The following is a 27996-nucleotide window of genomic DNA, read 5'->3' as shown; positions in this document are numbered from 1 at the left end:
AGTTTTTTACACAAAAGATTATGAATACTGTATCTCTAACATTTCTGTTATGAAAGTTTTGAAAGTACTAATAGAAAGTATGCAGGGGTTTCCGTTCGAGTGTACTGACAGTAACCTACACTTGCATAGATGACAGAGAATGTCATATGTATTGAATATTCTCGACAAATGCATTAATTCTAAGTCTTACTAACACCGTCACTTAAACTTGAAAAACAATGAGTAGATAATCACGTGATTTGTGAAGCTGTCAACATTTAGAAAAGTTACCTTTGAAGTCGTTTGATCTCAGTCTATCGCAGTGACACACATTTACCTGTTCAGCACGACCTATCAAACGATGTCTCACCGCTGCATAGTGAATAAATCCCATATCGATCAACAGCAACAAGTTGCGTTCGAAGCTAGCGCGCTGATCAATATTATGTCACGTGACGCCACGTGAGAAGCTGTTGATGTAAACTTCCGGTTTCACACGTGCGTGAGAATGGCTGCCGAAGTTGTAAACACACAGAAGGAACAACGTTTATTTTGACGATCCGTGGCGTCTTGGCAACGGGGAAGCGCTGGCGCTGTTCTTCAGATGATAGAGCAGCAGATGTCGCGCGTGGAACCAGAGGTAAAGGTTTCTGCGCTCGTTGAACAGGAACTTAAATAGAGCCGTGGTTTTGCCAACCCAAATGTCGTGTTGTCGATACACTGCAGATGGACATACTTTCTGCAGTGTATATGAATCTTGTCCTGACATCTGACAAATCGATGCATCATGTCAAAGTCACCTTGTCAAATATGTCTCTTCCCAAGGACTTATATTTCGATACGTGAAGGACAACCTGCCAGTTCGATTTTTTACTTTCTCTCCTGTTTTGAACATCGACAAATTATTGATTACCAATAATTGAGATAACATGATATGGGTGAATCATGACGCTATGCTTGATTCATCCCACAGTGTAGGCGATTTATGTCCTCATAAAAGAACACTGGAGGTCGCGAGCGTTGTAACTTCAGTGATGCCTTCTAGACTAGTGAAATGCATGAATGCCATGTTGACTTGAATGGAGTATTCACAGTAATGAAACATGTATCCTTATTTTTCTTATGTACCCTTATCTTACAAGTACACATGCTGGCATCTTGCTACTTTCGTATTTCCTGAAGACATATGTGATAATTTGTAGTTTAGAATACAACAGGTTGGATACTTTCCCTCATAACAGTGAAAAACAAAGAAATGAATATGATTGTTAAGCAATGTGAGCACTTGAATTCAAAGAGACCTGAAATATATCCTCTGCTATTCCATGTTGCACTGAACCGCACTCAGTGTCATTGCTGAGGGTGCAGCATTTTCATTTTAATGTGATATTTCTGAGAATCACTTTGGGACTATTCTGTTTGAGATTATTTAAGTTGAATAATAGAAATGCAATAAGTTGTTTCAAAGGCATTTAGAAGTTGGAGGAACGTTTTGAGACAGATTCTAGTCTCTTCTTCACCTCACCTGAAGAAGAGACTAGAATCTGTCTCAAAACGTTGTGACCTTGTATAATAAAGAAGTTGAACCATAAAGCACTTTTAGTTAGAAATGCAATAGGAGTAATTTATCTGCATATTTTGTGCTTGATTCTCCCATTTTATAAGCATGATATATAGTCATACAGAATGTGTGTCCCATGGATGAACAACAATCCACATCAGGACATGCACTGAACGTAGTCACAGAGTTTGACTATCTGATCCATTGGTTTGATTCTGACAACCAGCTTTGGCATCCTCAATATCTCCAGGGTATACGTTCTGATAAATCTCCACTATACACTGGATGCATTTATAATAGTTTTATTATCCCCCTTGGCTGGCTTTTTATCCAATCAGGTGTCTGTGCTGTGAAGCTGAGTGTACCAATCACAACTCACTTTCACTTTTAAAATTATCTAATTGATTAAACTTGGCAACACAAGGAGGTTGAAGGAATTCTTGCATATATTTTTTTAAAGTTTCAGACCTAACAATTTGTCTGTATGATTCTCCCAAAATCTGAGTCATACTGCAAACAACCTTCATAGCTTCGACCACTGTGAAGGTCCCGGGGTAGAAAAGGCCTTCAGCAATCGGTTCCCAATTGCTCGCATTGACGCTCATGCTTTTGATCACTGGATTGTCTGGTCCAGACTCGATTATTTACAAACTACTAGAATGTTGCTGAGTGCAGCGTAAAACTAAACACACACTCGACAGCTATCTTTGTTGACACTGGCTAGCTTGGTTGTAATGGTGGCTTAACTGATTGGCTACTGTGTGAATGTGGAGCCAGCAAAGGGAGGTAATAAAATTATCAGACTGAGCCGTAGATTCATCCAGGTTGTATTGGAGATTTATTGGAACATGTACTGTGGAGTTGGAACATTTACTCTGGAGATACCAAGGATGCAGCTGACCAGGAATACAGAGCCTTGATTTTCGAAACTCTCTTAGCATTAAGAAAGTTGTAAGGGCTCTACATTAACAACATTACCGCACATTACCGTGTATAAGCCAAATTTTGAGGATCAAAGAATGTTGTCTGTAGAAGGGGGTCGGTTTATCTATGAGGCACAATTTCACGAAACTATTTTTCTGGTCGTCAGTGCCGATCTTACAGGTTTGCGGTACACCTGCTAGGAAGTTTACGACGATTACAGCCACTTTCATATACATGATCAATAAAATACAAATCGAAGTATACAGTTTTCATTATTTCCAATTGTTTTGCACTTAGTCGTTATTGAGTTCCGTACCTACCTATTTACATGAAATATTTATTTTCAAAAAGTTCTAATCCTGTCCGGTCGCCATTTGATGTGCCAATCGAATCAGCTGTTTCCTGTCACTTCACATACGGTGATTGCTTCTGGCAGATGTCTGATGCAAGGGGTCGGCTTATGCATGAAACATACCAATTTGACACTGGTTTGGGGGGTCAGGTTAGGGGGTCGGCTTATCTATGGGGTCGGCTTATACACGGTAATATACGGTACATGGAGGATATTAATGGGTGCCCTTGTCATGCTATGATACGACACAAGTGCCTAAATATTGGTATTTCTCGGGTGAGAGCAAGGCATATACAAACATTTAGGCTCAAGTGTCGTAAACATAGTATGGTATAGGAATGAATATGATATTCTATTTATTACCAAAGTCATCAAATTGAGGAAAATAAACCCAAACTACTTTCAAACACAGGCTGGCTGCCCGCCATTGCCACCTGTAGAATGCAAAATCATAGAAGAAATGTGTCGTCATAGCATTGTTCATGACGTCATGTCACCATGACAAAGTAGTATTTTGCCCTAGGGCATCAAATGAAAAATAGGAGTCCTGACATGTTTGCCTTTGTAGGTAATAAATTAACATTAACTTACGAGTATATATTAACGCTAAGAGAGCTTTGAAAATCTAGGCAATGGTTCACAGACCTGTTAATCAAATCTGCAAAGTTGGCAACATGCTCTATAATCTATACAATCTTGGTACGATATGTAATGATATTCATCCAGATGACCCATGATAACATGATAACCAGCGTGTGATATACAAAATTTATGCTCATCCAGAATCCCGAAGGGATTGAAAGCAGATAATAATTGATTTCATCACTTTCCTAAACATGTTATGTTATTTTTATAAGGTTGTAGTTATAGCTTTTTCATCTCTTTTGCTGCAGGTGACAAAACTGTGATGTAGTACTTCAAACGTCTTCACGCCAGTAAGCCATCGTTGATAGAAGTGCGTGACCTGACCCACTGGCCTTGACCTTGACCTGACCTACGAGACATCATGGACTTTATCCTCCTCTTCACAATCTACATATCCCTCTTTGGATTGTTTGTCGTGTTTTACCTGTTTGGAGACCACCCTTTGCTGAACAGCGGGGTGGTAGGCCGACTGAAGGAAAACGTGATACAGGTACTGCTTTAAGACTGAAATATTTACCAAACCTTCAAAGGGATACTTAAGCAAAAAGTTGTAGCATGTCATCATTCATATTCCGAGTTTCTCTGCTGCCACAATATCTACATGGTTCATATGAATCACATGTGCTTAGAATATGTCCTGAAGAGAAACATTGGTCATGCAGCAATGATTTTATTCAATTGGTAACCATTATCTTTTGATGAATGCAAGACAAATTTTATTGGGCAACTGCAATTACAATCAACAGTCATGGTGTGATGTTACTGGAGATTTGTTTCAGACTGTGATGTTCTGCATCCCAAACTCAGTCCTCCGGATCGGATCTGACTCAGCGTACTACTTGTTTAATACAAGGTAGGGAAAACTGGCTTGTTAGACTCTGGGATACAACAGTGGAAGCTCTCTAAACCAGCATTCATTATAAGTGACAAAAATTGCTGAATTGGAGGGTGTGATGGTTTAGAGAACTTTTCGCTCTTCAACCTGAGAATGATCTTCCGTGTGCTGTAAAACATGATGAGCGACTGACAAGTTGTGACATGATAATTGATTTTTAATACAAGTGACACGTTTCACTCACCAATTTGCCCAATCTCTTATCACTCCTTTTGTCAGGCAACATCAGTGAGCTTAGTGCAGTAATTAATGGTGTCTCTGTCGCTGTTCCTCTCACAGGGTAGTTAATGAGCCCATTACTAAATAGTAATGTGGATGGTAAACCACTGTGTTGTTAATACTTGTTCAGCTAATTAGCCAATCAACAGGAGAGCTGAGATAACCGGATGCTGGTGGAGAGAGCATAAATTACTGTAAAAAGAGCCAAATGGGCAGTCTTTGTTGTGCCAAATAGACTGACGCTGTATTAGAGCATGTCTGTAAATGATCATAAATGAACTAGCTTGGACCAAATTCTAGTGCCGATATGCATGTTGGAAAGGAGAGCTGTCAGTTTAGAAAGCTTCCACTGTACATGTTAACACAGAGTAGGGAGGTAGGTTATGAGGCACAGGTGAACAACCTGTTTGATACAAATCAGGCAGTTTTTGATGAAACATGAATTATAGGACCTCTAAACAATAACTCAGGCTTTAAAGATGCTGTTCATAATGTTATCATTCTCCTTTACCCACAATACTCCACTGTCAACCATGCTGTCAGTCTAGGGACTTTATATATTCAGTAAAACTTGTGAGTGTATTGTTAATCTGATCTGCAGTAACATGGAAGAGTAATAAAATAGATGCCAAAATCTGCCTGAAGTGTGACTGAATATTCAGGGTTGGTGGTAGCTTAAGAATTTGCACACAGCATGTGTATAGAAATATATGATGCAGTCTTTGACTTGAGAAAGAATGTACTTTATTTCTCATTGAATTGGAAATAATCCACATCATAGAAATTGTGTCTTAGTGTTGAAGTTCACAAGAATTTTATTTGATGTAAGGTCAGATTCACATGGCCTTAAAAATGTCACAGCAGAAAATTGATGTCATTTGACAGCTGCGAATTTCAAAAGTGGTGGTTGTCATCTGTATAATTTTCTGAAGGATTATGAAATATGGGTGATATGTAAATTATTTTACTCATTTTTGAGTGATACTACTTTCATGAAACACACATCTAAATTCATGTGTACTACCCATAAAAAGTTTAGACTCATCTAAAGCACTCACTATATCACAAGTAGTATAGGGAATAGGGGTTCTGGACCACTTTCAAGAAATGTCTCTACAAAGCCTTATTTATTAAATAAGGCTTTGGTTGGGCTATTAGCTCTTGCTACTATTACCCCTACTACAAAAAAGTTGGCGGTAATTACTGTGCCTTGGTAGGAGGTAATACTGTGCCGTACGGTACGATCAATAATTCTTCTCTTACAAAACCCCTACCCGGCCCATCCCTCAAGTAGTACAAGTTAGGTTCGTTGGCTTTCATATCCACTTTATCTATGTTGTAAGTTTTGACTGACCATATAGGATCGGTGGCTCGCTTACGGCTATCGCCCTCGTGTTCCCCTATGTTATGTTTATATCGATGAAACAGTTTAACGTGAACCGCCTACGATCTCTTTGGTGTTCATAATAAAGGCTTGCTGGGCTTTTTGTATTCCCTGTGCTATGTACTTTTTTTTCTCGTCCTCGCTGATAGCAGACTTACGAGACTTGGATCGAATATCTTGTTTCATTCCGTTATATTTTTTGAGTTCAGAGAGGATTGAACGAAACTCCTCTTCTGAGATCTTACTATCAGAGAGTGCCGTGGAAATTCGCTCACTCACTGTGTTCAGCTTTGCTTCGGCCAGAACCCTGATCTCGTCGTGTTTCAATGCCTTACGATTAAGTCTGCGTGATACTAACTTAAGCGCCACCCCTACCAACCCTGTCACCCCAGCCGTTATTTCAATACCTAGCACTATAGGTGCAGCCACGATGGTGGTTAACAACCCAACGCCTGCCGCCCCTAGTCCCATGCTGGTTGTCATAAGGGCAGTGTCAGCCCCGTCCACGATATTGAAAGCTCTATTGTACTTTTTACATAGTGCTTTCCGCGTGTCACGGTCTTGTTCTAGTTGACGTTTCACATCACATAACTGCCTCAAACGGAACCCATCTACGGTTTCCAGCGTCTTCGCTACTTCCTCTACGACTGGGTACAGACCCATCCTATAATGTATATTTTGAAAGATATTTTAATTGGGTTTCAGTTAAAAACCTATCAATGAATTTGAAGTCTACAAGTTCTAGACTACTAGTCAGGGCAATAGGTGAGAGGCTAATAGAATTTCCTGTTGTAATAGAAACCCCACGGAGGCTTATTAAGTGGTTTATAGGACCCGTGGTATCCTGTTGTATAACAATACGACAATATTGGTATATGTCAGACCAGCGTATTGACACCCCGGGTAAAATTTGGTGTACTATTGGGGGGGTTCCATGGAATAAAGACGTAAAGAAGACTTCTATGATGAGGGTGAAAGGGGAGGATATTCTATCAAGATTACTGCTAAATGTTAATTTATTGTTTGGATAAGCACTTAACCCCTTTTTTTCGTAATTAATAGATGCTATGTGTACTAATGTATTCTCCGGAATGAAATCCCCGGCCCAGATACCGTTGTTCTTAATCTTAGAGACAACCCCATTATTTAATGTGATATAAGGTGAGGTGAATGTTAAGTTGATCAGCCATTTGGGCTCTTTTAAATCTGGTAACGGCACCCGTCTGTACACGTTGTCTTTGAAGTGTAGGATGTATAATTCATCTTCCTCACCAGGCTGATCGAATCCCTCCGTGTCTCCTAGGTCGTTAAGAGTAGTGTTGGGACGATGACTGGTCATTATTATACTATTACGATATAATTTCCAACTGGTTTTTTGATAATAATTCAGGGGTTAACTTCATACCCATGAAGTGTATGTTGTCAGGCAGGAAGATCTTGATTAGTGATATCTTGTTTTCCACGATCACGTTGACCCCCTCCATACTGGTGTCGGCTCCAACACCCACCCGCACGTAAACGTTGCAAACTTGATACTGGTGTCGTTTCACCCACCCGAGTTTGATCCCCTTCACGATCTCGATATCATTCACCGATGGTTCCCCTAGGTAGACTTTGATGATCAGTGTTGAGTTTGCCGGTAGACTCTCTAGTATCTTGACCACGCCTTCGAATTCAGACACCAACTGCAATGTCACGTTTTGTATGGCCGGTTTACTCGATAGCATGTGGGCTGCCATAGTGTTGACTGGGCTGACGACTACGCTACGTCTCTGAGTTGGGACGTAAGCCACGAGCAGGGTTCCATTGTTCACGACTTTGTTTAGGTGGTTGTCTTTGTTACCAGTAAACACGTAAGGGGAGACGAGTCTAATATTGAGAAACCAGTCGTTATCGGGTAACAACACCCACTTGTCATCTTCGGTGAAGACGAGCATATATGGCTTGTTTCGGGCGACGGTAGTGCTCTCAACATCGTCTAAGTCGAACAGTTTACCCCCGAACGATGGGTATATTATCCAATTATTATTACCGGTGTTGACAAGGGCGTACTTAGTGTTGACTGTTGCTCTTGTGGTATCTATCATATCACTTAGGGTTCCACCGGAGGGGATTTCAACGCGTTTGTAAATGTTGTTTTTCAGTTGCAAGGCGTACGATTTACCATCTACTCCGGGAGCGTCGAAACCGCGCGTGTCTCCGAGGTCGGAGATCCCGATATTAACGCATTTTTTCACTCAGGGCCCTTGTGCGCTGGTCATTTTACATGAAGCGTTAAGCTGAGGTATCCTATATTTACAGGATTATGATTTATATCTAACACCGATATTGTCAACTCAGGTATGTTGCCCTGGGTTAATCTCTTATACTGCCGTGGTGAAAACGACTCGGTTCTACCGTCGTTGAATTTCTCAGTTTTCACCGGCACTGCTCTCAGTATAGTGGAAGGGTGACCTCCTTGAATGTTATACGTTGTGCTCACCTGACCGAGATGAATGTACAGCTCTCGGTACGGTACTAGGTCGGGTAACTTCGTGCCTGTGACGGTTGTTGTTGGTTTTATCTCGTCAGGAGACATACCGAGTATCCTCGCTAATGGTCGGCCGAGCCTCAAGGAGGTTCTTCCGTTGTTGATTAACACCACTGTGCCGTTTGAGTCGTTCATCTTGAGTTCGGCTCCCAGGGGTTTGAAGACCTCGTCGTTTAGAGAGCAAACGCTGTAGTAGCCGTCAGTTATCTGACTGCGAGTTCCACTAACGAACAGCTTATTGTTGCTGATGTTGATGTTAGTCCATTGCGGTAGGTAGGTGATATCGCAGAGTGCGACTTCGAGTTGACCTGACGTGTTATCGATCGCGTGCGTCAGCTGAACGGCCTCACCGCTCGTTATTCCTGGAAGTGTTATGTACATATTATAATATATAATTTATATATTATAATATGGATTTAGCACACTTGAAAATCGTGGTGAATGCAGATGGTACGGGGTTTAAAACAACCTTTATTAATATCTTTGAAAAATATATCGTGTCCGTTAATAACGCGCAGGCGGTGGTAAACTGGAATCAAAACCCAATGCAGTTTTGGCAGAACCAACTAAACTTTGCTGTGTGGTGTGCGACGACAGGGTCGGGTGTGACACCAGACTACGGTATAGACGAACTGAGTAAGGCGGTTATTTTGTTTCATATTTATTATCAAACAAGACGAATATTGAAGGAAATAAGTGCTCCTCTTCCCCAAGATAAAGCGTGGAGTATGACGAATAACCCCTATGATAGACGCGCTTATGAACGTATTTGTGGGGAGTTTGAGATTCCAACGAATAAAGACTTTCGCCTTCCTGGTGTGAACCATGGTCTCGGTATAGTTCTCGTGTACTTCTACAGGTCCGGAACATATTATGCCGGTTCTAAAGATGGTTCATACAACCCAAACCGTCATACATTTACAGGCCCCACAACGAATGAAAAGATCCATGTCAGCTGTATAAAGCAAACCAGTCCTGATGCAGCCACAGCCTGGACTAAAATGATCTCAAAAACATCGAAAGAATTCACTCGTGCTGGTACAATACGCTTGAACGACTCGATTCGAACGTACGTGTGGGCGCTGTTGGGTGCGCAGTCGATGACGCGTTCCAACATCCTCGGTAAGGGAACTGCTTACGACGCTCAGACACAGTTCGTTGCCAACGTTGAGGATGCTATCAATTCTCCAGTTGATCTCCCGAGGGCCATCGACCGTTACCAAAACGTGTTAGAATACGCCAGATCGAAAGTCAATTACGTGTTCGGCGTGGGGTTATACATGGCCCCGAGTGATATGCAACTGAGAATAAAAAAAGTGGTGGGTTATAACAACAAAATAGTCATAGCCACGGCGGACCAAAAGTTGGGTATCAACCCCGATATTAACACCCCCTATATCCCACACATCCCACCACGTGAAAAGGGTATAGTGGCGCCACCCCCGGAGTCTAAAGTTCATGTGCCCCCCACACACACCCATATGCATGTGGGGTTACCCCCCTATCAGCAGCATATTGATAATAAAACGGCCCTGGTGGTTGGTGGGGTAACTTTGGGACTTATTTGGTTAAAGATTTCTTAGCCGCTACGTACACCAGACCCGCCACGGCGACGATGGCTGCCCACAGGTTTTGACTGAGCCACATGGCAGTTTTAGACAGAGCGCCCAACAACCACGAGACGATGCTACCCAGGATGCCGGGAAGGGCTTCGGCGGCTTTACCAGCCAGTTTAGCTAGGCCTTCCCCGAGTTTTTTTATCCAGTCTTTAACACCCCCACCGCCACTTGGAGTTCCGCCGCCTCCTGTAGACCCAACAGGGGTACCTCCTGTTAGTGACACCACCCCAGGGTTGATATGATAAAACCCAATGCAGTCAGAATGCTGGCGATGGTGATCCCTTGCTCCCGGAACAATATCCGAATCCTGTCTGCTAACGTGGTGTCTCGGTGGAGGACTTGATTGATGGTTTCCCGTATACGGCTGACCTGGGATCTAAGCTTTTCTTTGTAGCCGGACGCTGTCTCCAACCAGGTCTGCCTTTCATCTTCCAAATTACGTATTCGTTCCTCAATGGTGGCTTTCATAGACTCGTCCTCAGTTTCACCGAGTTTTTTCTTTTCATAGGCGATGTGGTCGTCTATCTCACTCATTTTGGCTGTGCTTTTCCAGAGCTGACCACGAATGGTTTGCATCAACAGATCCAACCCCCTCAGTTCCCGAACGGTAAATTCGAGCCCCGGGAAGGGTTCGTTCTCGTAGTCGGCCAACATCTTTTTAATATCATAAGTCATGTTTTGATCTGATGTGGCGTCCCTGATGCCTTCCAGACCTTGAACTAACTTCGGAGGATACTGCTTAGGTCGCGCGCCACCGTAATCTATGAAACCTAGTTCATCTTGGACCAACTGACTTCCATGTTTACCGGCTAATGTTGATAAAGCAAGCGGTTCTCTAGTGCGTTTATTCATGAGATCGATCTCCGGGCGAGACTTCAAACGCAGCGTGCCATTGCTGAGGGTAAAATCAGAATAGTTCCTTCCCAACGGCTTGAGTTTGGATTTATTTTCAACTGCGTTGTAATAATCATCGACGGTGTCCTTAAGGAGCTCGTCACCTTGCGAGAATGAGGTCTCCTGGTCATCATTGAATGCCTGGGCACTATCGTCCCACATATCATCCATAGGTATGTCTTCATCCATTAGTATTAAAAATATATTTCATTTATATAACAATGTACGGCAGAAAATTAGATCCTTTCAGAAGATTGAGAGAGCCATTAGGCGCCAGAGCCGTGCGACAGTCGGTGACCATCACCAACAATCCCAGCAAGATAGACCAGAATCAAACTCTGCTGGTTAGATTTCCAAACCTTGGTGAGAATGACCTCATTGTACCAGGCACTGTTCGACTGGCGTTCAATATCACGTTGACCTCCGTCAACGATAAACGCGAGCTAGTGCGGAACGTGGGTCGAGCCATCATCAAGAAAACGACCGTCAAGATCAGCGGTAACGAGGTGCTGAGCATCGACGACAGCGACGTGTTTCACTGCTACAAGGATCTCTGGAAAAGCGATGGAGAACGAGTCAATGATGTGTACCAGGGTATCAGCAAATCAACCCGGGCGCGCATAGGGTATGTCTTCACGCAAGACCAACAAGACAAGCTATCGGCCGGTGAAAAGGCCATCGCTCTAGCATACGGGAATCGATTCTGCGTGCCGCTCGACTTCGAGTTGCTCACGGGACACGCACCGTTTTACCAGGCCGCGCTGGGTGATAGACTCGAATACGAGCTCACGTTTAACGACTATAGCAAAGTAGTGCGTACGCCGAACGGTGATGAGGCCAGTTATGCCATAGACAACATCTCTCTGGAGTTCGACATGGTCACTAGCCCGGAGCTGGCCAGGCAGGTTCGAAGTCAGTACTCTGGGAAGATGGCTATCCTATACGATCGCGTACTGAGACATAGATCAGTCGTGCGAGATAAGAGCGACACTGTGTGGAATATCAACCTGAACGTGCCGGCGAGATCGATGAAAGGTATCCTGGTCGTCCCCGTGGAGGATTACGAGCCATTCCAGAGGGACAGCGAGAAGTTTTTCAACCCCGAGATTGAAAAGGTGGAAGTTACCATCGAGGGCGTGCCCAACCAGCTGTTCAGTCATGGTATGAGACCACACCAGCAGTGGGATGAGATAAAAAAGCTACCAGTGGGGGATTACATAACAAAGGACCTAGACCTAAGCTCCGTGCAGATCGGTGAATACCTGACCACCAAGTACGCCCTATGGTTGGACATGCGATCCACGGATGATGATAAACTGCACGGTAGCGGGCGCCGTATAGATAACGGCAGCGAAGGGATAACCATCCAGATTACTAAGAAGGCTCAAACCGCTGGTAAGTTGAAATTATATCTGTACGTTATTATGGACGCGCAACTTAATATAGACAATGGGAGATTCGTGCAAGCCATCTACTGATGGGGGGTACCCCCCCACACCCCCCAACAATAAACTGCCCCACCTCCCCACTGACCCACACTGCGCTATCATATGCGGGCAGACTGGCTGTGGGAAGACCGTTTTCGTGTTGGATATGTTGGAGGGTTACTACAAGGGTGTGTTCGATAACATCGTTATCATGTGCCCTACTCTGAGCATGAATAAAACGTACGCGCGACCTTGGGTGATGACGGACCCGGACGTACACAAAATCGACCCTGGAACACGCCTGCAGGACTGGTTGAAAGCTCTTCACGAGAAATTTAAAGGGGAACCGACGCTGTTTATACTGGACGACTGCAGCGCTAATCGCGAGATAACAAAAAAGAGAGACATGCTATCGTACCTGGCCTTCTCCGGCCGGCATGCAAATCACAGCGTCTGGGTGCTAACGCAGAAGTTCAACTCGGTGTTGAAAGACCTCAGGGAGCAGACGCGATGGGTGGCCTTATTTCACTGTAAGGACAGGGATTCGTTTGAGGAGTGTTTGAGAGAGAACGATGTGATGAGTAAATTAGAACGGGAACGGGTGAAGAAACAGCTCGCTGAAACTAAACACGCTAAGCTCGTTCTAAAAACCGACCAACCAGTAGCATATATAGTATGCTAAGCAAAGCTAAGCTAAAGCTAAGCAAAGCTAAGCAAAGCTAAGCAAAGCTAAGCAAAGCTAAGCAAAGCTATGATATTTGAAGTATTTGTCGTGTGCAACTTAACCTTCATTTCTCTGTGTTTTGCCTGTATCGGGTATTATATAGTTAAAACTAAATCTTACTTGTTATATTATAAGATGGAGTGTGAGGAATTGCTCGAACAATTGTCGTTGGAGGGTTCCCCCACTGGGGATTCCCCCAAGCGAGAGAAACTGGTGGCGTTGGCTGTTGGCGGCAAAGCCAAACATTACTTTGGAGACTACACTCCGGATAAAATTAACAAAATGTCAGCCGAAGAAATCGATAAGCTGTACGCTAGATACGAGTCCCGGCTCGGAGCAGAAATGACAAAGACAATAGGATCGGCTATGACCCAGATATACACCGGTATTGTGTCACATTTCCTTCCCATTCCACCAGAGCGCCGACTTTACCTGTGGGAGGACCTAGATAAAGACCCTTTTATCGAACACGCCGTGAGCTCTATCAGCTGCGGGCTGTACCACAAATATGGTATGTTGTTGGCTCCAGTGACGGCGGCGATTATCACAGCAAAACATTGTCAATTTGAGAGAAAGAATAATAATAATAGTATAGATGGATGCTGCACAGGAAACCCCAGTGGAGGAGACCCCACCCCCAACAGTGAGTTCACAGGAACCAGTGACGGTGGAGACCACTTCAGTGGGGGTACCCCCAACAGTAACCAGGCAGAAGAATCCTAAGAGAGTAGCTGCCGGTAAAAAACGGTGGTGTAACCAACATAAAGTGACCAACCCCCGACTGTTGTTGGCTGTAGGCGTAACTGCTGCCGTGGTTATAACATGGTTATACGTGGGGGTACCCTCCCACAGTGAGCCACCACCCACCCCCAACAGTGGGGGTATGGGGGTATCCCCCATGGTAGACCCGCATATCATGTTATAATTTTAATATTTTTATATATACATAATGTCTGAGGGGAAAACGTTCGTCAACGACGCATACCACGCCACAGTGGTAGCCAGTCTAGCTGTAGGGTACGCTCGGTTGACTAAAATGGTGCTTAAACAACCAACTATCAAGCTAGATTTCAACCTGCAGGATATGGGTATGCTCATAATGAACCTTGGTATGGCGATGGCCACAAAAGACATCCTAGTAAAACAAGGGATCATACCTGATAATATAATGAAATAAATATAGGGATGGCCACGATAGCTATGATGGTCGGTGGGGCGTTAGTGAATGCCCTGGCATTTTCCGGGAGTAATTTCCTCTTCTCGAAACTACGAGATGATCACGCGGCTGAAATACAGGAAGAAAGGAAGCGACACGATCTCGCTACTGAGAACTTACAAAAGGCACAGGACGAGTACGTTAAAAAACGCCTCCAGAGGATCGATTTTATTAATGAACAGCTCAAGCGTGAAAACCATGCCATTAAAACATTCTACGATGTCGATGAAGCAATGAAAGAATACTATCTACTAACTGGTAAACAATTGGAACCGCTCAATAAACCCACACTCGCTCAGTACTACACACCATCCAAGGGACAAATGAATCGTGAACTGGGCTTCATAGTGTTGGGTATAGCAGCTACTGCGTTGGTTGAGAAGCAATTAAACTAAAACACCTATATAAGTAAACATGAGACCCGCTCCATACCGATGCGAATACATACTTATGGGGAAGACCGAGGCCTGTGGTAGGAAATGCAGGAATCAGGGGTTCTGTTGTTTCCATATGGGAAGTCCTAACTACACGTGTTCTGTGTGTGGTATCGGGGTTAAAGGGCACTACTGTTTATGTAAAGCTCACGGAGCGAACGTAGTCAGACATCAACTCATCTACGAGAATAAAAAAGGCTACATAAAAGAACGTAGGCGACTGCTCAAGATAGCCACTTAAGAGTTACCTCCCCTTACTGTGAACCAATTAGACATTAGTTCTCTTAGGTGTAAACACTATGTATACTGTGCGCGAGCTGAAGAGGGTCGCAAAACAGAGAGGTGTGATCGGGTATTCTAGAATGCGGAAGTCAGCATTGTTGAGATTACTAGGTTTAGAAGCCCCTCCTACGGTAAAACAATTAAAAGCTCAAGCAAAACAGCTTGGACACACGGGTTATTCAAACCTGGGGAGAGCCGGGTTAACAGCATTGTTATCACATGCCCCCGTAGCACGTCCCACTGTAAAACAACTGAAAGTCGAGGCACACGATTTGGGTTTAGGCGGGTATTCCCGTATGAGAAAACCACAGCTTGTAGAATTATTACGACAGAATAGAGCTATTGACCTACAGTTCGTGCGCACTGAGCGCGCTGTAGGCAACTATTTGAGAGGTTGGCGCATGCACGTTGATAGAAACATAGACATTACAGATATCAAGCCTCTGATAGCTGATAAGGTCAACCAGGAACTAAATAACCTAGGAAGTATCAAGTTTCAGATCACAGTGAAAATGTCGCTCGATAAGCAGGTTGGGAGTACCACTGAGTATGTTCAGCCTTACTTCCGAGGTCAACAAGAGGTCGTCACACATGCAGAGACCATTGACGCATCAATCGATACCAGTTTTCAGCAGATACGAGAATACCTAGAACGCTATACACACTTGGGGTCCGGGTGGGCTGTAGATAAAATCGATAATGTCTATCTCGACATAGCTAAATACGTGCCGTTCAGAGGCGGGTCATACCTAGCCTTGCCTCCCTACTATAGGAACAAACATGCCATAGTAAACGTAAAGAATAGAGGAAACGATTGCCTGAGGTTAGCTATCAGGTCAGCCTTATTTCCAGCTGGCACTCATTCAGATAGGCTTTCTAGCTATCCCCAAGACGATGGGCTCAAATGGGATGGTATAGATGAACCCACCCCCATATCCCAGATCACTAAAGTAGAAAAACAGAATAATCTGGCTATAAATGTCTTTGGGCACGAAGGTAACACAACAATAGTACACAGGGTCAGCCCGGTGAAGGTCAGCCGGGGGGTACCCCCCGCTCGCGTTATCAATATATTCATGATCCAGCGAGGTGAAAAGTATCACTACACATGGATAAAACACTTTAGCAAGCTGTTGTATGACCAATCAGCATACAAAGGAAAGACCCACTTCTGTGAACGATGTCTACACGGTTTCAGTCGAGCTGATTTATTAGAATCCCACCGGGATGATTGTCAAGGTGTGGGGCAGACGGCCATACGAGTCGAAATGCCTAAGGAAGGTGAAAATATCCTAAAATTCAGTAACCACAAGAACCAAATGTCTGTACCTTATATTATATACGCCGACTTCGAAGCCTTAGTTGTGGGTGGGGATTCCCCCACACCCCCTAGTGGGGGTAGCTTCACCCACAAGACACAAGAGCATAAAGCCTGTTCGTTTGGATACATTGTCGTCCGTTGTGACGGGGAAACGAAAGCTCCGGTAGTGTATAGGGGCCCTGACGCGGCTGAAAGGTTTCTAACGTGTTTACAGGAGGAAGAAAAAATTATTAGGAATGCATTGTATAGAATCGCTCCCATGCGTATGACCCGAGCCGACAGGCTAGCTCACGCTAGTAGCACTAACTGTCACGTGTGCGACTCACCACTTAACGGTGATTCGGTGAGAGATCACTGCCACATAACTGGTAAGTATAGAGGCGCCGCTCACAACGCGTGCAACCTCAAGCTTAAAATCAACCCTAAGACAATAAACATCCCCGTTGTCTTTCACAACTTGAGAGGGTACGACTCACACTTGATCATGCAGGCCATCGCGAAAATCGATGGTAATATAACGTGCATCCCCAACAACATGGAGAGATACATCTCCTTCAGCTTAAACGGACTTAGGTTCATTGACTCGTTTCAGTTCCTCCTGTCGTCACTCGACAGTCTGGTCAAGGCCAACAATACCTTCCCTATCACCGATCGATACACAGACGCCGAGACTAGACCCCTGCTTATGAGGTAGGGTGTGTACCCCTATGAGTACATGGATAGTTGGGCCAAGTTCACCGAGACCAGACTACCCCCTATTGACTGCTTTTATAGCAAGCTGAATGAGGCGTCCGTCTCACGAGATGATTACTCGCACGCGACTAACGTATGGAATAAACTGGGTTGTAAGAACCTGGGTGATTATCACGACCTGTACTTGAGGACAGATGTACTGCTGTTAGCCGACGTGTTTGAAACGTTTCGGCAGACATGTTTAAAGCAGTATAAACTCGACCCCGCATGGTATTACACCAGCCCAGGTCTGTCGTGGGACGCCTTGCTTAAAAAGACCGGAGTTAATTTGGAATTGCTCACAGATTACGACATGCACCTATTCATTGAGAAAGGCTTGCGAGGTGGGATTTCCATGGCATCCAAACGATACGCGAAAGCAAATAATCAATACGTGAAAGGTTACGATCCTAACAAGCCAACCAATCACATTCTCTACCTCGACGCAAACAACCTGTACGGCTGGGCCATGAGTCAGTATCTACCTACAGGGGGATTCGAATGGGTACCCCACGTTGATGTTATGGGGGTTGCACCAGATTCGAACAAAGGGTATATCCTCGAAGTTGACTTAGAGTATCCCAAGGAATTACACACATCGCACAACAGCTACCCCCTGGCCCCCGAACGTATGAGGGTTAACCCAGACTGGATGTCTGAGTACCAACATAACTTGTCAGGTGGGCGTGTGACAGACGTTGAAAAACTCGTGCCTAACTTAATGAATAAGACCAAGTACATCGTTCACTATCGCAACCTACAGCTGTACCTGTCGTTGGGTATGAGGCTGACCAAAATACACAGGGTGCTCATGTTCGACCAGAGTCCATGGATGGAGCCCTACATCAGAATGAACACAGACCTACGAAAAAAAGCCACCAGTGATTTTGAGAAAAATCTCTACAAGCTCATGAATAACTCGGTGTTTGGTAAGACTATGGAGAACCTGAGGAAACGCGTGACCGTGAAGCTGGTTAGATCTAGTGAGGAAGACAAGCTCAGGAAATTGATAGCCAGTCCGGCATTCAACCGTAGTAAGATATTCACAGACAACCTGGTTGCCCTACACATGAAGAAAAGCCACATAAAATTCAACCGGCCTGTTTACGTGGGGATGAGCATCCTCGATTTATCCAAACACCTGATGTACGACTTTTACTACAACGAGCTCAAGAAACAGTATGGCGACAGGTGTGAAGTACTGTACACTGACACGGATTCCCTGCTGATGGAGATTCAAACCGAGGACGTGTACGAGGACATGAAAAAACACCTCGATTTATACGACACCAGCGATTATCCTAAGACCCATACCCTACACAGTACGGTAAATAAAAAGGTCCTAGGTAAGATGAAGGACGAGTGTGCTGGCACGCCCATAGCCGAGTACATAGGTTTGAGACCTAAGATGTACTCCATACTGAAAGCCGACAATAGTGAGATCCGGAAGGCTAAGGGGGTTAAGAAGTATGTGGTGAAACAACACATCAAACACGCCAGATTCAAGGAAGCCCTGTTCAAGACCCGTACCTTTAGACATAAAATGAACACACTTAGAAGTGATGGACATAAGATATACGGACTGACTATAAACAAGACGTCCCTGTCGCCTATGGACACGAAACGTTGGATAGCTATTGATGGTATAAACACATACGCGTATGGACATGAAAAAATTTGAGGCTATTTACTACAGCCCGCGTGGGTACTGGAAAGGAGCTAGCGCAGTAGATAAGCTAGCTAAAATAGCGCGAGTACCCCCGGAGGAAGCCAAAGCGTGGCTTGAAAAACAAGCCCTGTGGCAGATCTATTTGCCGGCACCACGCTACGTGCCTAGAAGGAGGTTCGGTATTAACATACCTAATAGCGTTCACCATGCAGACCTACTGTTCCTACCCCACGACAAGAGGTACAAGTATGCCTTAACCGTAGTTGATATAGCCAGTCGTTACAAGGAAGCCGAACCCTTGACCACGAAAGATTCGGCTCAGGTAGCCAGAGGATTCGAACGCATATACAAACGCAGTCCGCTGACGTGGCCAACAGAGCTGCAAGTTGACCCCGGACGGGAGTTCATGGGTGCCGTGTCACAACTGCTAGCCAAACACGATACAAAGGTCAGACGTGGTACGGCCGGAGTCCATCGCAGCCAAGCCATAGTTGAGAGATTTAATAGGACTTTGGCTGAGCGCTTGTTCGGCTATCAGTATGCTAGGGAGATGACCACCCCTGGAAAACGATCGACTGAATGGGTCACGAGGTTACCCAAGGTGGTGTCGGCAATCAACCATGAAGTCACCCGTCTCACCGGTAAGAAACCGGCAGACGCTATCAAACTAAAATCAATAGTTGCAGAGTCGGCCGCTCCATTGCGTGGGAAGGAGAAACAGATACCAGATAGGGCCCTAGTGAGGTATCTATACCAGCCGGGGGAACACGAGGGCGATAGCCGTAAGCGAGCCACCGATCCTATATGGTCAGTCAAAACTTACAACATAGATAAAGTGGATATGAAAGCCGACGAACCTAACTTGTACTACTTGAGGGATGGGCCGGGTAGGGGTTTTGTAAGAGAAGAATTATTGATCGTACCGTACGGCACAGTGTTACCTCCTACCAAGGCACAGTAATTACCACCAACTTTTTTGTAGTAGGGGTAATAGTAGCAAGAGCTAAGGGCCCAACCAAAGCCTTATTTAGTAAATAAGGCTTTGTAGAGACATTTCTTGAAAGTGGTCCAGAACCCCTATTCCCTATACTACTTCACATGATATATTTGTGGTCACATCAAAGATGTCTTTCTCCACTAACTTGGGTGAACCAACTGCAAACCTTATGCAGTGTTCACGAATAGCACCTGACCCTCTGACAAATCTGGCAAATTCGCCAGTGGTCAGATAGAAATCACCAACCTGCCAGCCCCAGTGTCTGACTGAATATTTCACAGTGTCTTTGTGTGAAGTTGTTATTTCCGGAATGTGACACTTGGTTGCTGTTTAGAAATCTTCTGTTTGTTATGATATAAATGTTAATAATTTCAGTGCCAATTATAAAAAGAAATGTTAAATCTGAAATGTTTGTTTAACTTTATTCTGGGGGTCCTGTGAATTTTCAGTAGGTCAGACACTGAAATGTTTGTTTAACTTTATTCTGTATGTCCTGTGAATTTTCAGTGGGTCAGACATCTGAAACTTACACTACACATTACAGGACCCAATGTCCTGTTTCATTGAAACACCATTGTGAACACTGCTTATGCAGATGAACCATGAAATAAATTGCTGAAAAGCATGTTCATTTATGGTGTTTTTTGTGCATGTGAACAGCTGCATTATAATGTAAAGCTTTTTTAAGAGTTTCATCATTTATTGAACCTATGACATTATAATTAACTTTTTTCAACATTACAAATTTGTTTTACAATACATTAACTCATTTGTATAGTATTCCCAGAAATTATTGAGAATCATGTTGCGTCATGTAACTCATTACGTTTATTAACTTCTGGCGTTTTACTTACATAAACATGTTAAAACATCATGCTTTTACAGTCTCAGTCTTGTTTTAGTACTTTGTTGGACCTCCTCGCTCAGCAATGCATGCCTGAATACGCCTAGGCACACTACCCATCAAAGTTTGTAGGTAATCGTGTGACAGGGTATCCCAATATTGGACCTCCTCGGCCTTCATATCTTCAATATTTCTCAGTCCCTTTTGGTTTATTCTGTCCGTCATGACTCCCCACACATTCTCAATTGGGTTTAGGTCTGGGCTGTAACTGGGCCAGTCTAAAACTTGAACATTTTCGCCCGACAACCACTGTTTTGTGTAGCGCGCAGTGTGTTTTGGGTCATTATCATGCTGGAAAATCCAATCATCTTCATACAATGTTTGTACTGTTGGAAGAAGGTGACCATTTAGAATGTCAACGTATCTTTCTTTTGTCAAGTTTCCCGTGAAAACACACAATGGTGTCACTCCGCGAGCCGATATGCCACCCCACATGTGAAACTTCGGGCTATGTTTTGGTCGCTGGTAGATAGGTTTGACAGTATCTTTGGTCCAAATTTTCACACAGTTAGGGAAAAGCCAAACAGAACTTTCATCTGAAAAGAAAACATTATCCCAATCTTGATTTTCATGAGCCCGACACCAGTTTAAACGTTTTTCCTTTTGTGCATCTTTAATCAACGGCGAGGGAATTCCATGTTTTTTCACCCAATTAAGTCTCTGTAATTCCTGCCTAACTGTTTTATTGCATACCTGAGGACTTCCTCTCCTAATCATTTCATTTCTGATGTTCTCAACACTTTTCAATTTGCCCCTACTCACAATCTCCCCAAGTCTTCGGCGATCCACAACACTAAATTTCCTAGGCCGACCTGCCCCTGCTTTGTGCTCTATCCCGGTTCCTGTTTGAATATTCTTCAAAGTTCTGTATACTGTAGACAGAGGAATACCATGTCTACAAGCTAACACTTTAGCATCAGCCTCACCCCTTTCAAAATCATCTAGAATGAGCTTTCTTTTCTCTCTTGCTGTAAATTCTGCCATGTCAACACAGGAAGCCGTCTGCTCAGACAAGGGAGATAAATCTTGACGTAATGAGCTGCCTTCTAAGCCTTCAAGAGTTGTCTCCCTTATTTAGTATGCTTAGTGCACAGTGAAAGCCCTTTTTCCAATCTTAGCATTATTAGGAAAAAAACAAAGATTTTCTCAATAATTTCTGGGAACACTGTAAACAGTACTTTTGAACAGTATGGAATATTTTGCAAAGTCTAGTTGAGAACAGTTGACAGAAGTAAGTGTATTTTACGCATGCTCTGATTTTGGTAATGTAAGAATTCTGACATTTGTTTCACAAAAACAGTGACACCCAATTGTGCAATTATCTGGATACGTTTTTGTATCCATATTAAAGGATACGCCTTTGTATCCATATTAAAGGATACGTTTTTGTATCCATATTAAAGGATACGCCTTTGTATCCATATTAAAGGATACGCCTTTGTATCCATATTAAAGGATACGCCTTTGTATCCATATTAAAAGAACTGAGCATGTGCTGCATTAGTCGCACTGAAATCTGAAGTCCGTGTTAATGACATCACAAGTTTGTTGTTAAAACTAGAGTAACATAAGGTCTCTAAAATGAAGATATTTCACAGGAAAAATGGCTCCAAAATTATGATTATAAAATGTGACGAAAAGGAGTTCAGAGACTTTCTTGAATTCTGTGTGGTAGACTTGCCACATATTGTTGACTTGCTTGGACTTTATCATTCTCTACTAAGAAAGTGAAATCCCAAATATGACATATGTTTCATCATTCTCTTCCCACAGTGGTTACTTGTCACATCTTCCGACGTAACCTCTGTTCTAATACGATCCATTCATGGTGCGAGTGTTCAAACTCGTGATTGGAGGCAATCAGATTTAGTAGTGCAATCAGTGACCTTGTTTCAAAAGTGATCGTTTGAAAGATCTCGGTAATTTCTGGATGCATCGTGAAAACTAGAACCTTTTCCCAAGCGTGATACTCAAATGTTTCTTCTAGACAGAACTAAGTCATGTCATTTTTGTTTCTCCACATTGCTTGCATTTGTCAAGTTGAATCTAAGTCAATGTAACATGTGTTCTGATTGGACAGAAAAAAAGGAGATAAATCTGCTGCCATTTTTTGCCGCTAGGGGATTTTATGAGAACCGCGAAATATGGCCGTATTAGAACAGAGGTTTGTAGGAAAATATGACAAGTAACCTCTGTGGGAAGAGAATGAGACTTTATTGGAAACAATTGTTTCAGGGTCTGTGTTACAGAGTATTGTAAAAACATGCTTTGATTTTCCAGAAACCACATTATGCAGTGTGTGTTTGGCCTGTTGGTTCTGATGGGTCACGCCATCTGGATGTTGGATCTGCTGCCAATCTTCTACACCCTGGACCCTGACACCAACCATATCATCATCCCCATCTCCATCGCCTTCATCAACCTGGCCTGCTTCCATTACAGCTGCACCACCAGTGCAGGGGAGATAACCCCAACCAATCAGGAAAAGCTGTGTTCCGTGTACAAGCCCGACAAACTACTGTACAGATCAGGAGCTGTTTGCTGTACATGTAAACTAGAGAAACCTCCAAGATCCAAACACTGTAGTAAGTGGACCCAAGAACAGTCAAATCTGCACAGTCTGAAATTACTTATATATATCTGTAAGTGCCAATACAGTGTTCAAATTGTGGATGAATGGAAAGAAATCTTAGAAATTATGTATGTTTAAGTTTAATTTGCTGCTAGAGTTACATTTTCTTCGGCAAAAGTCATTTCTTGACTCCCATGGTCATGATAATAATGAAGTTAAATGAGCATTAATTCCAACTCACTGTTCAACAAAGACAAAGAGGACTGTGTGAAATAGTTATACAAACAGGCTTAGAATGTTTATGTACTTTGTGTGAGTCATAAGATGAACCCAGGTATTCACAAATGGACTATGATATTATGATCACTGATTTCTAGCATCTGGAATTAAACAATAATGACTGATAATTCTGTGTAATTTCTGAAAGTGATTGTTCATGTAAGAAATGCCCATCTAACAAATTTGATAATGCTTCATCTGATGCATAGATAAAACCACTACACTACTAAGGTATGTTTCAAACAAACACTACTCTTTAAATATTGCTGATAGTGCAACAAATTGGGTTTTACAGCATAACTGTTCGTGTACACATCTTCAAATCATGCAATATTTCTCAGTTGCTAAATTCAGAGGCCACCTCAGTGTGTCTCAAGGCAGAAAAGAGACCCCTGACAGTGCAGCAGTTTTTTACTCACTTAATAATAGCAGACTCCCACTAAACTGAAGAGGTTAGGCCTGTGTGTCTCTGTTTGCTAATGGAAGAATGACTACAGGTGATTCAGCCATTTTACGAATGCTTCATTTACGTTGACCTCCATGCTAAGAGCCAGGAGCCAGGATTTTCAAAGCCCTATTAGCACTTAAATAGTCTTTAGTGCCATGCATCAACAGTAACTTATAACTATCTTAGTGCTACCAAAGCTATGAAAATCTAGGCCCAGGTTTTGGAGCACATTTCTCAGAGGCTCGATGATGGTTGTTACTAATTGTTACCTACCTTGTGGTGAAAGGATTTTCAAGATTAGTCTATTTGGTTTATATTAAATTCAAAAGTGGACATGTGAATAAGCTAAGATATAATGAGAGAATTCATTGGTCCATTCTCACAAACGCCATTATAATAAACACATTACACCATGTATGTACTTTGTATAAGTCGCAGATTGATGCTCAAGTTGTTGATCACTGGATTGTCTGGTCCAGACTCGATTATTCACAGACCGCTGCCATATAGCTGGAATATTGCAGAGTGTGGCGTAAAACTAAACTCACTCACTCACTCACTTTGTATAAGTGATATTTATGTCACAGAAAAACAAACATCAGATCACACCCTATGACATAAAAATGATGGTAATATGTTTAATACACATTTTACTAACTCAAGTAACAGTGATTGAAAATATTTTGTGAAATGACTTAAAAAATTGCTTATGAAAAAAATGTTTGAGAGTATGATTCCATTTACCACATATTGCAGTATGATATTTGCATACATTTCTATCCCTTTTGCTTGAGGACATGTTAAATTTGATCCTTTTCACATGTCCTTTCCAAGTTGTGCACATAGTGCATGTTTGCTCTTTGTGCAGGTATCTGTGATAAGTGTGTCCACCGCTTCGACCATCACTGTGTGTGGACTAACAACTGTGTTGGAGCAGCCAATGTCCGTTTCTTCAACTTCTTCCTCATGTCCCTCGTTGTCATGTGCCTCAATGGGGCCTACATGTGTTTCCGGGCTCTGTACCTCATCGTCAGTCGCATGAAGCTGCTGCAGACATCGTATGTTGACACTAGGACGGGTGAGGTGAAACCCATCACATTAGCAGTTTTGTGTCAGGTAAGTGTATAACTGTTGAACATATTGCCAAGGTTATAAGTTGCTGACGTTTTGAGAACGATCAAATCTCTAATCTGTGACCATTATTAGCACCTGTTCATTTGTCCTGTTATTACCTGCTCACTCAGCCTCCCTCTGTTTGAGCACTTGTTCATTCAGCACCATTTTTGTCAGTATCTGTCATGCAGCATCATGATGCAGTATCTCTTCTTCTTTCTGCAACTGTTTATGTAGCACCTGTTCATACAAACCCATTGGTTTCAGCGCCTGATCATTCAACACCACATGTTCAGCACCTGTTTATGCAGTATCATGATGCAGAATCACTCTCTTTCAGCACCTGTTCATGCAGTACCCTTTTGTTTCAGCACTTGTTCATGCAGCACCTAATACAGCATCTCTTTGTTTCAGCACCGGTTCATGCAGCTTCTCTGTTTCAGTATGTGTTCATGCAACACCTAATACAGCCTCTGTTTCAGCACCTGTTCAGGCAGCACCTGATCTCAGTTTCAGCAGTGTGATGCAGCACTATGCTACAGCATCTTTTTCAGTATCTGTTCATGCAGCACTATGATGCAGCACCATGATGCAGCATCTCTGTTTCAGCACCTGTTCATGCAGCACCTGATACAGCATCTGTTCATGGAGCATTTTTCTGTTTCAGCACCTGTTCATGCAGCACCCCCGCTGTGTATTCCTGGCAGCGTCCCTGTCTGTGCTGATCATTCTCCTGGGCACATTCATGGGCTACCACCTCTACCTGGTAGTCACCAACCAAACCACTAACGAACGATACAAAGTGTCATATCTGGCTGAGAAGGAATATATCGAAACAGGAGACACTCAGCGGAGGAAGAAACTCCTGGCCCATAGACCCTACGATAAAGGCCTGATACAGAACATATATGAAGTCTTATTCCCTTGGAGCGTTATCAAGTCTTCGTTGAAAGCCAAGGGGAGATAACTCTTTACATTCCTATATCCATCCCTCAGGATTCTTTCAAGGCAGTTTATCTAAATGCGAGACAACACCGATGTATATGGTCCATAACAGGTTTTCATTTGTATATATTCATGAAGAATGCTTAGTATCTTATTAACACTTGAATTATATTTATTGCTAACAGTATTCCTCTAGACACCAAACAGACTGTAGTTATGCTTGTTTTGAAGGATTCCTTGGATTCAATCTTTAGATAATTGTCTTTTCTAAAGCGTTACTTCCTTATCACATCTGTCAGTGGTTGTTTCTTTTGTCATTGAAACACACTGGTAAATGTTTAAGGGCAAACTCTCACAACATGGAGATACACCTCACAAGATGGAGATGCACGTGATGTAGAATGTGAAAGTGTTTAAGCTGTGATTTAGCTAGAGATGCTGTGATTAGGAAATCATGATTTTTTATCAAATGTGCTCAAATTTCACAATTACAAAAAAATTCCTTAGAAAGAATAGCTGTTCAGTGTCTGTTCAGTGAGAATATGAACTGATGTGGAATCATTATAAATACACAATAATTTTGTAAGTGTGAAAAAAAATGTGATGAAATTTCAGTTTTGATGAAATTCTGCATTGAAATAAAGAAAAAAATACGAATGACAGAAATATTTTTCATATTTATGAAATATCTCTGCTAGAAGCGCATTTTTTTGTACAGTTAAAACTAGGTGATAAACATGTGTTTATTAATGAGTAATGCATGGTATTTCTGGCTTAGACTACAGAAGGAGATGTTGGATCTTCTTAAGGATCTTCATGATGTTGATGATTGAGGATGTTCATGATGATGCCTTTTCTAAGTTTTCAGACTGTAGATATTTATATTGTCATACATATTCTGTCTCACGTTGCTATTTTCTTTAATGAATTACAATGCATCCTTCATGGATGATGATGATGATGATGATGATGATGATGATGATGATGATGATGATGTCATTGTCAATTAGTTTTGATTGGTGTGTTGTAAATTATGTTCATTCATAACCTTTTCACCAAATTGAAGTCAGTAGAGCCTTACGCACAAGTTTTTACCAAAGCAACACGATATGTGATATTTTTCTACCAAATGATGTACTTACTGAGAACAATACCAAAACTAATAATAACTTCAGTACAGCAACAATAACACTGGCATAGTTGTATTGAATAAGGTGAGCTATGTGATTGTTTTGTGAAACTCATTACAGATCTCTGTATCTGTTGATCAGTTGATTAAATGTGTTGCAAGGAATAAGTTATTTGGATTGGAGGGTCTGACATGCTGAATGGCTTTTCCTTGTTCTGATGTCCTTAGTGGTTGTTGCTCAATGTCGTTGGTTGTCTACAGTCTGTTTGCTTCAAAAGTGGACCGATGGATAGCAGTCTACCTCGAAAACTAATTAACATCAAATGATGCATGAACAGGTGCTTAAACTTTGTCAGCACTTGTGCACATGCTTCTCAAACACCTGGCTATCCCTTTCTCAGCTTTCATCCCTCATAACAAATAGTGAAATGTGTCAATATTTGAATGATACTTTGTTAAGAAACGCTTTTTATATTTTTAGGACATACATTCTGTGAAATCCTCACAGAGTTAGTCTGATTTTGATTATGATCAGTGTTTCATTGAGTATGTAATGTTTACTAGTTTTCAAGTTACATTCCAGTTCAAAGGGCCACTTTTGAGTCAAATTGACTGTAGTTTATTTGCTCCAGTTGTTTAGTGATGTAGCTTGCTGATTCAGGAGCATTCTTTTACTCATTCCCTATATGCTCCATGTAGCTTGGCTGGTTTTTGTCTCATGAAATGAGCCTTTATCATTGCTTGTTTTGAAGATTCTATCATATTTCACATCCTCCATTTTTGTTTGCAACCCAGCTGAGCA

The 27996-nt window shown here is 42.6% G+C and overlaps 1 protein-coding gene across 2 annotated transcripts; it reads left to right on the top strand.

The window, feature by feature from the left end:
- The first annotated feature begins 467 nt into the window (after nucleotides 1-467).
- LOC137284118 (palmitoyltransferase ZDHHC4-like) lies at nucleotides 468-26723 on the top strand. 2 transcript variants are annotated; one of them, XM_067815799.1, is made up of 6 exons: nucleotides 468-619; nucleotides 3710-3951; nucleotides 4241-4314; nucleotides 22989-23293; nucleotides 24876-25123; nucleotides 25788-26723. In XM_067815799.1, exons 2-6 carry the CDS (start codon nucleotides 3823-3825, stop codon nucleotides 26085-26087), a joined length of 1056 nt encoding a protein of 351 aa, XP_067671900.1. In that variant the 5' UTR covers nucleotides 468-619; nucleotides 3710-3822; the 3' UTR covers nucleotides 26088-26723. The 2 variants fall into 2 exon arrangements, with proteins under 2 accessions (XP_067671900.1, XP_067671901.1); XM_067815800.1 differs by having other exon boundaries at nucleotides 470-619; nucleotides 22989-23251; nucleotides 25788-26716.
- Nucleotides 26724-27996: the final 1273 nt, after the last annotated feature.

Source organism: Haliotis asinina, chromosome 5 (genome assembly GCF_037392515.1).
Source record: "Haliotis asinina isolate JCU_RB_2024 chromosome 5, JCU_Hal_asi_v2, whole genome shotgun sequence".
Taxonomy (NCBI): domain Eukaryota; kingdom Metazoa; phylum Mollusca; class Gastropoda; order Lepetellida; family Haliotidae; genus Haliotis; species Haliotis asinina.
This window is presented reverse-complemented; position numbering and strand designations above follow the sequence as displayed.

Excerpts from the sequence above, each read along its gene's own strand:
- LOC137284118 (XM_067815799.1), top strand. The coding sequence starts at position 3,823 with ATGGACTTTATCCTCCTCTTCACAATCTACATATCCCTCTTTGGATTG. Across the intron at positions 23,294-24,875 it reads TCCAAGATCCAAACACTGTA|GTATCTGTGATAAGTGTGTC; the intron begins GTAAGTGGACCC and ends CTCTTTGTGCAG. Across the intron at positions 25,124-25,787 it reads CATTAGCAGTTTTGTGTCAG|CACCTGTTCATGCAGCACCC; the intron begins GTAAGTGTATAA and ends TTTCTGTTTCAG.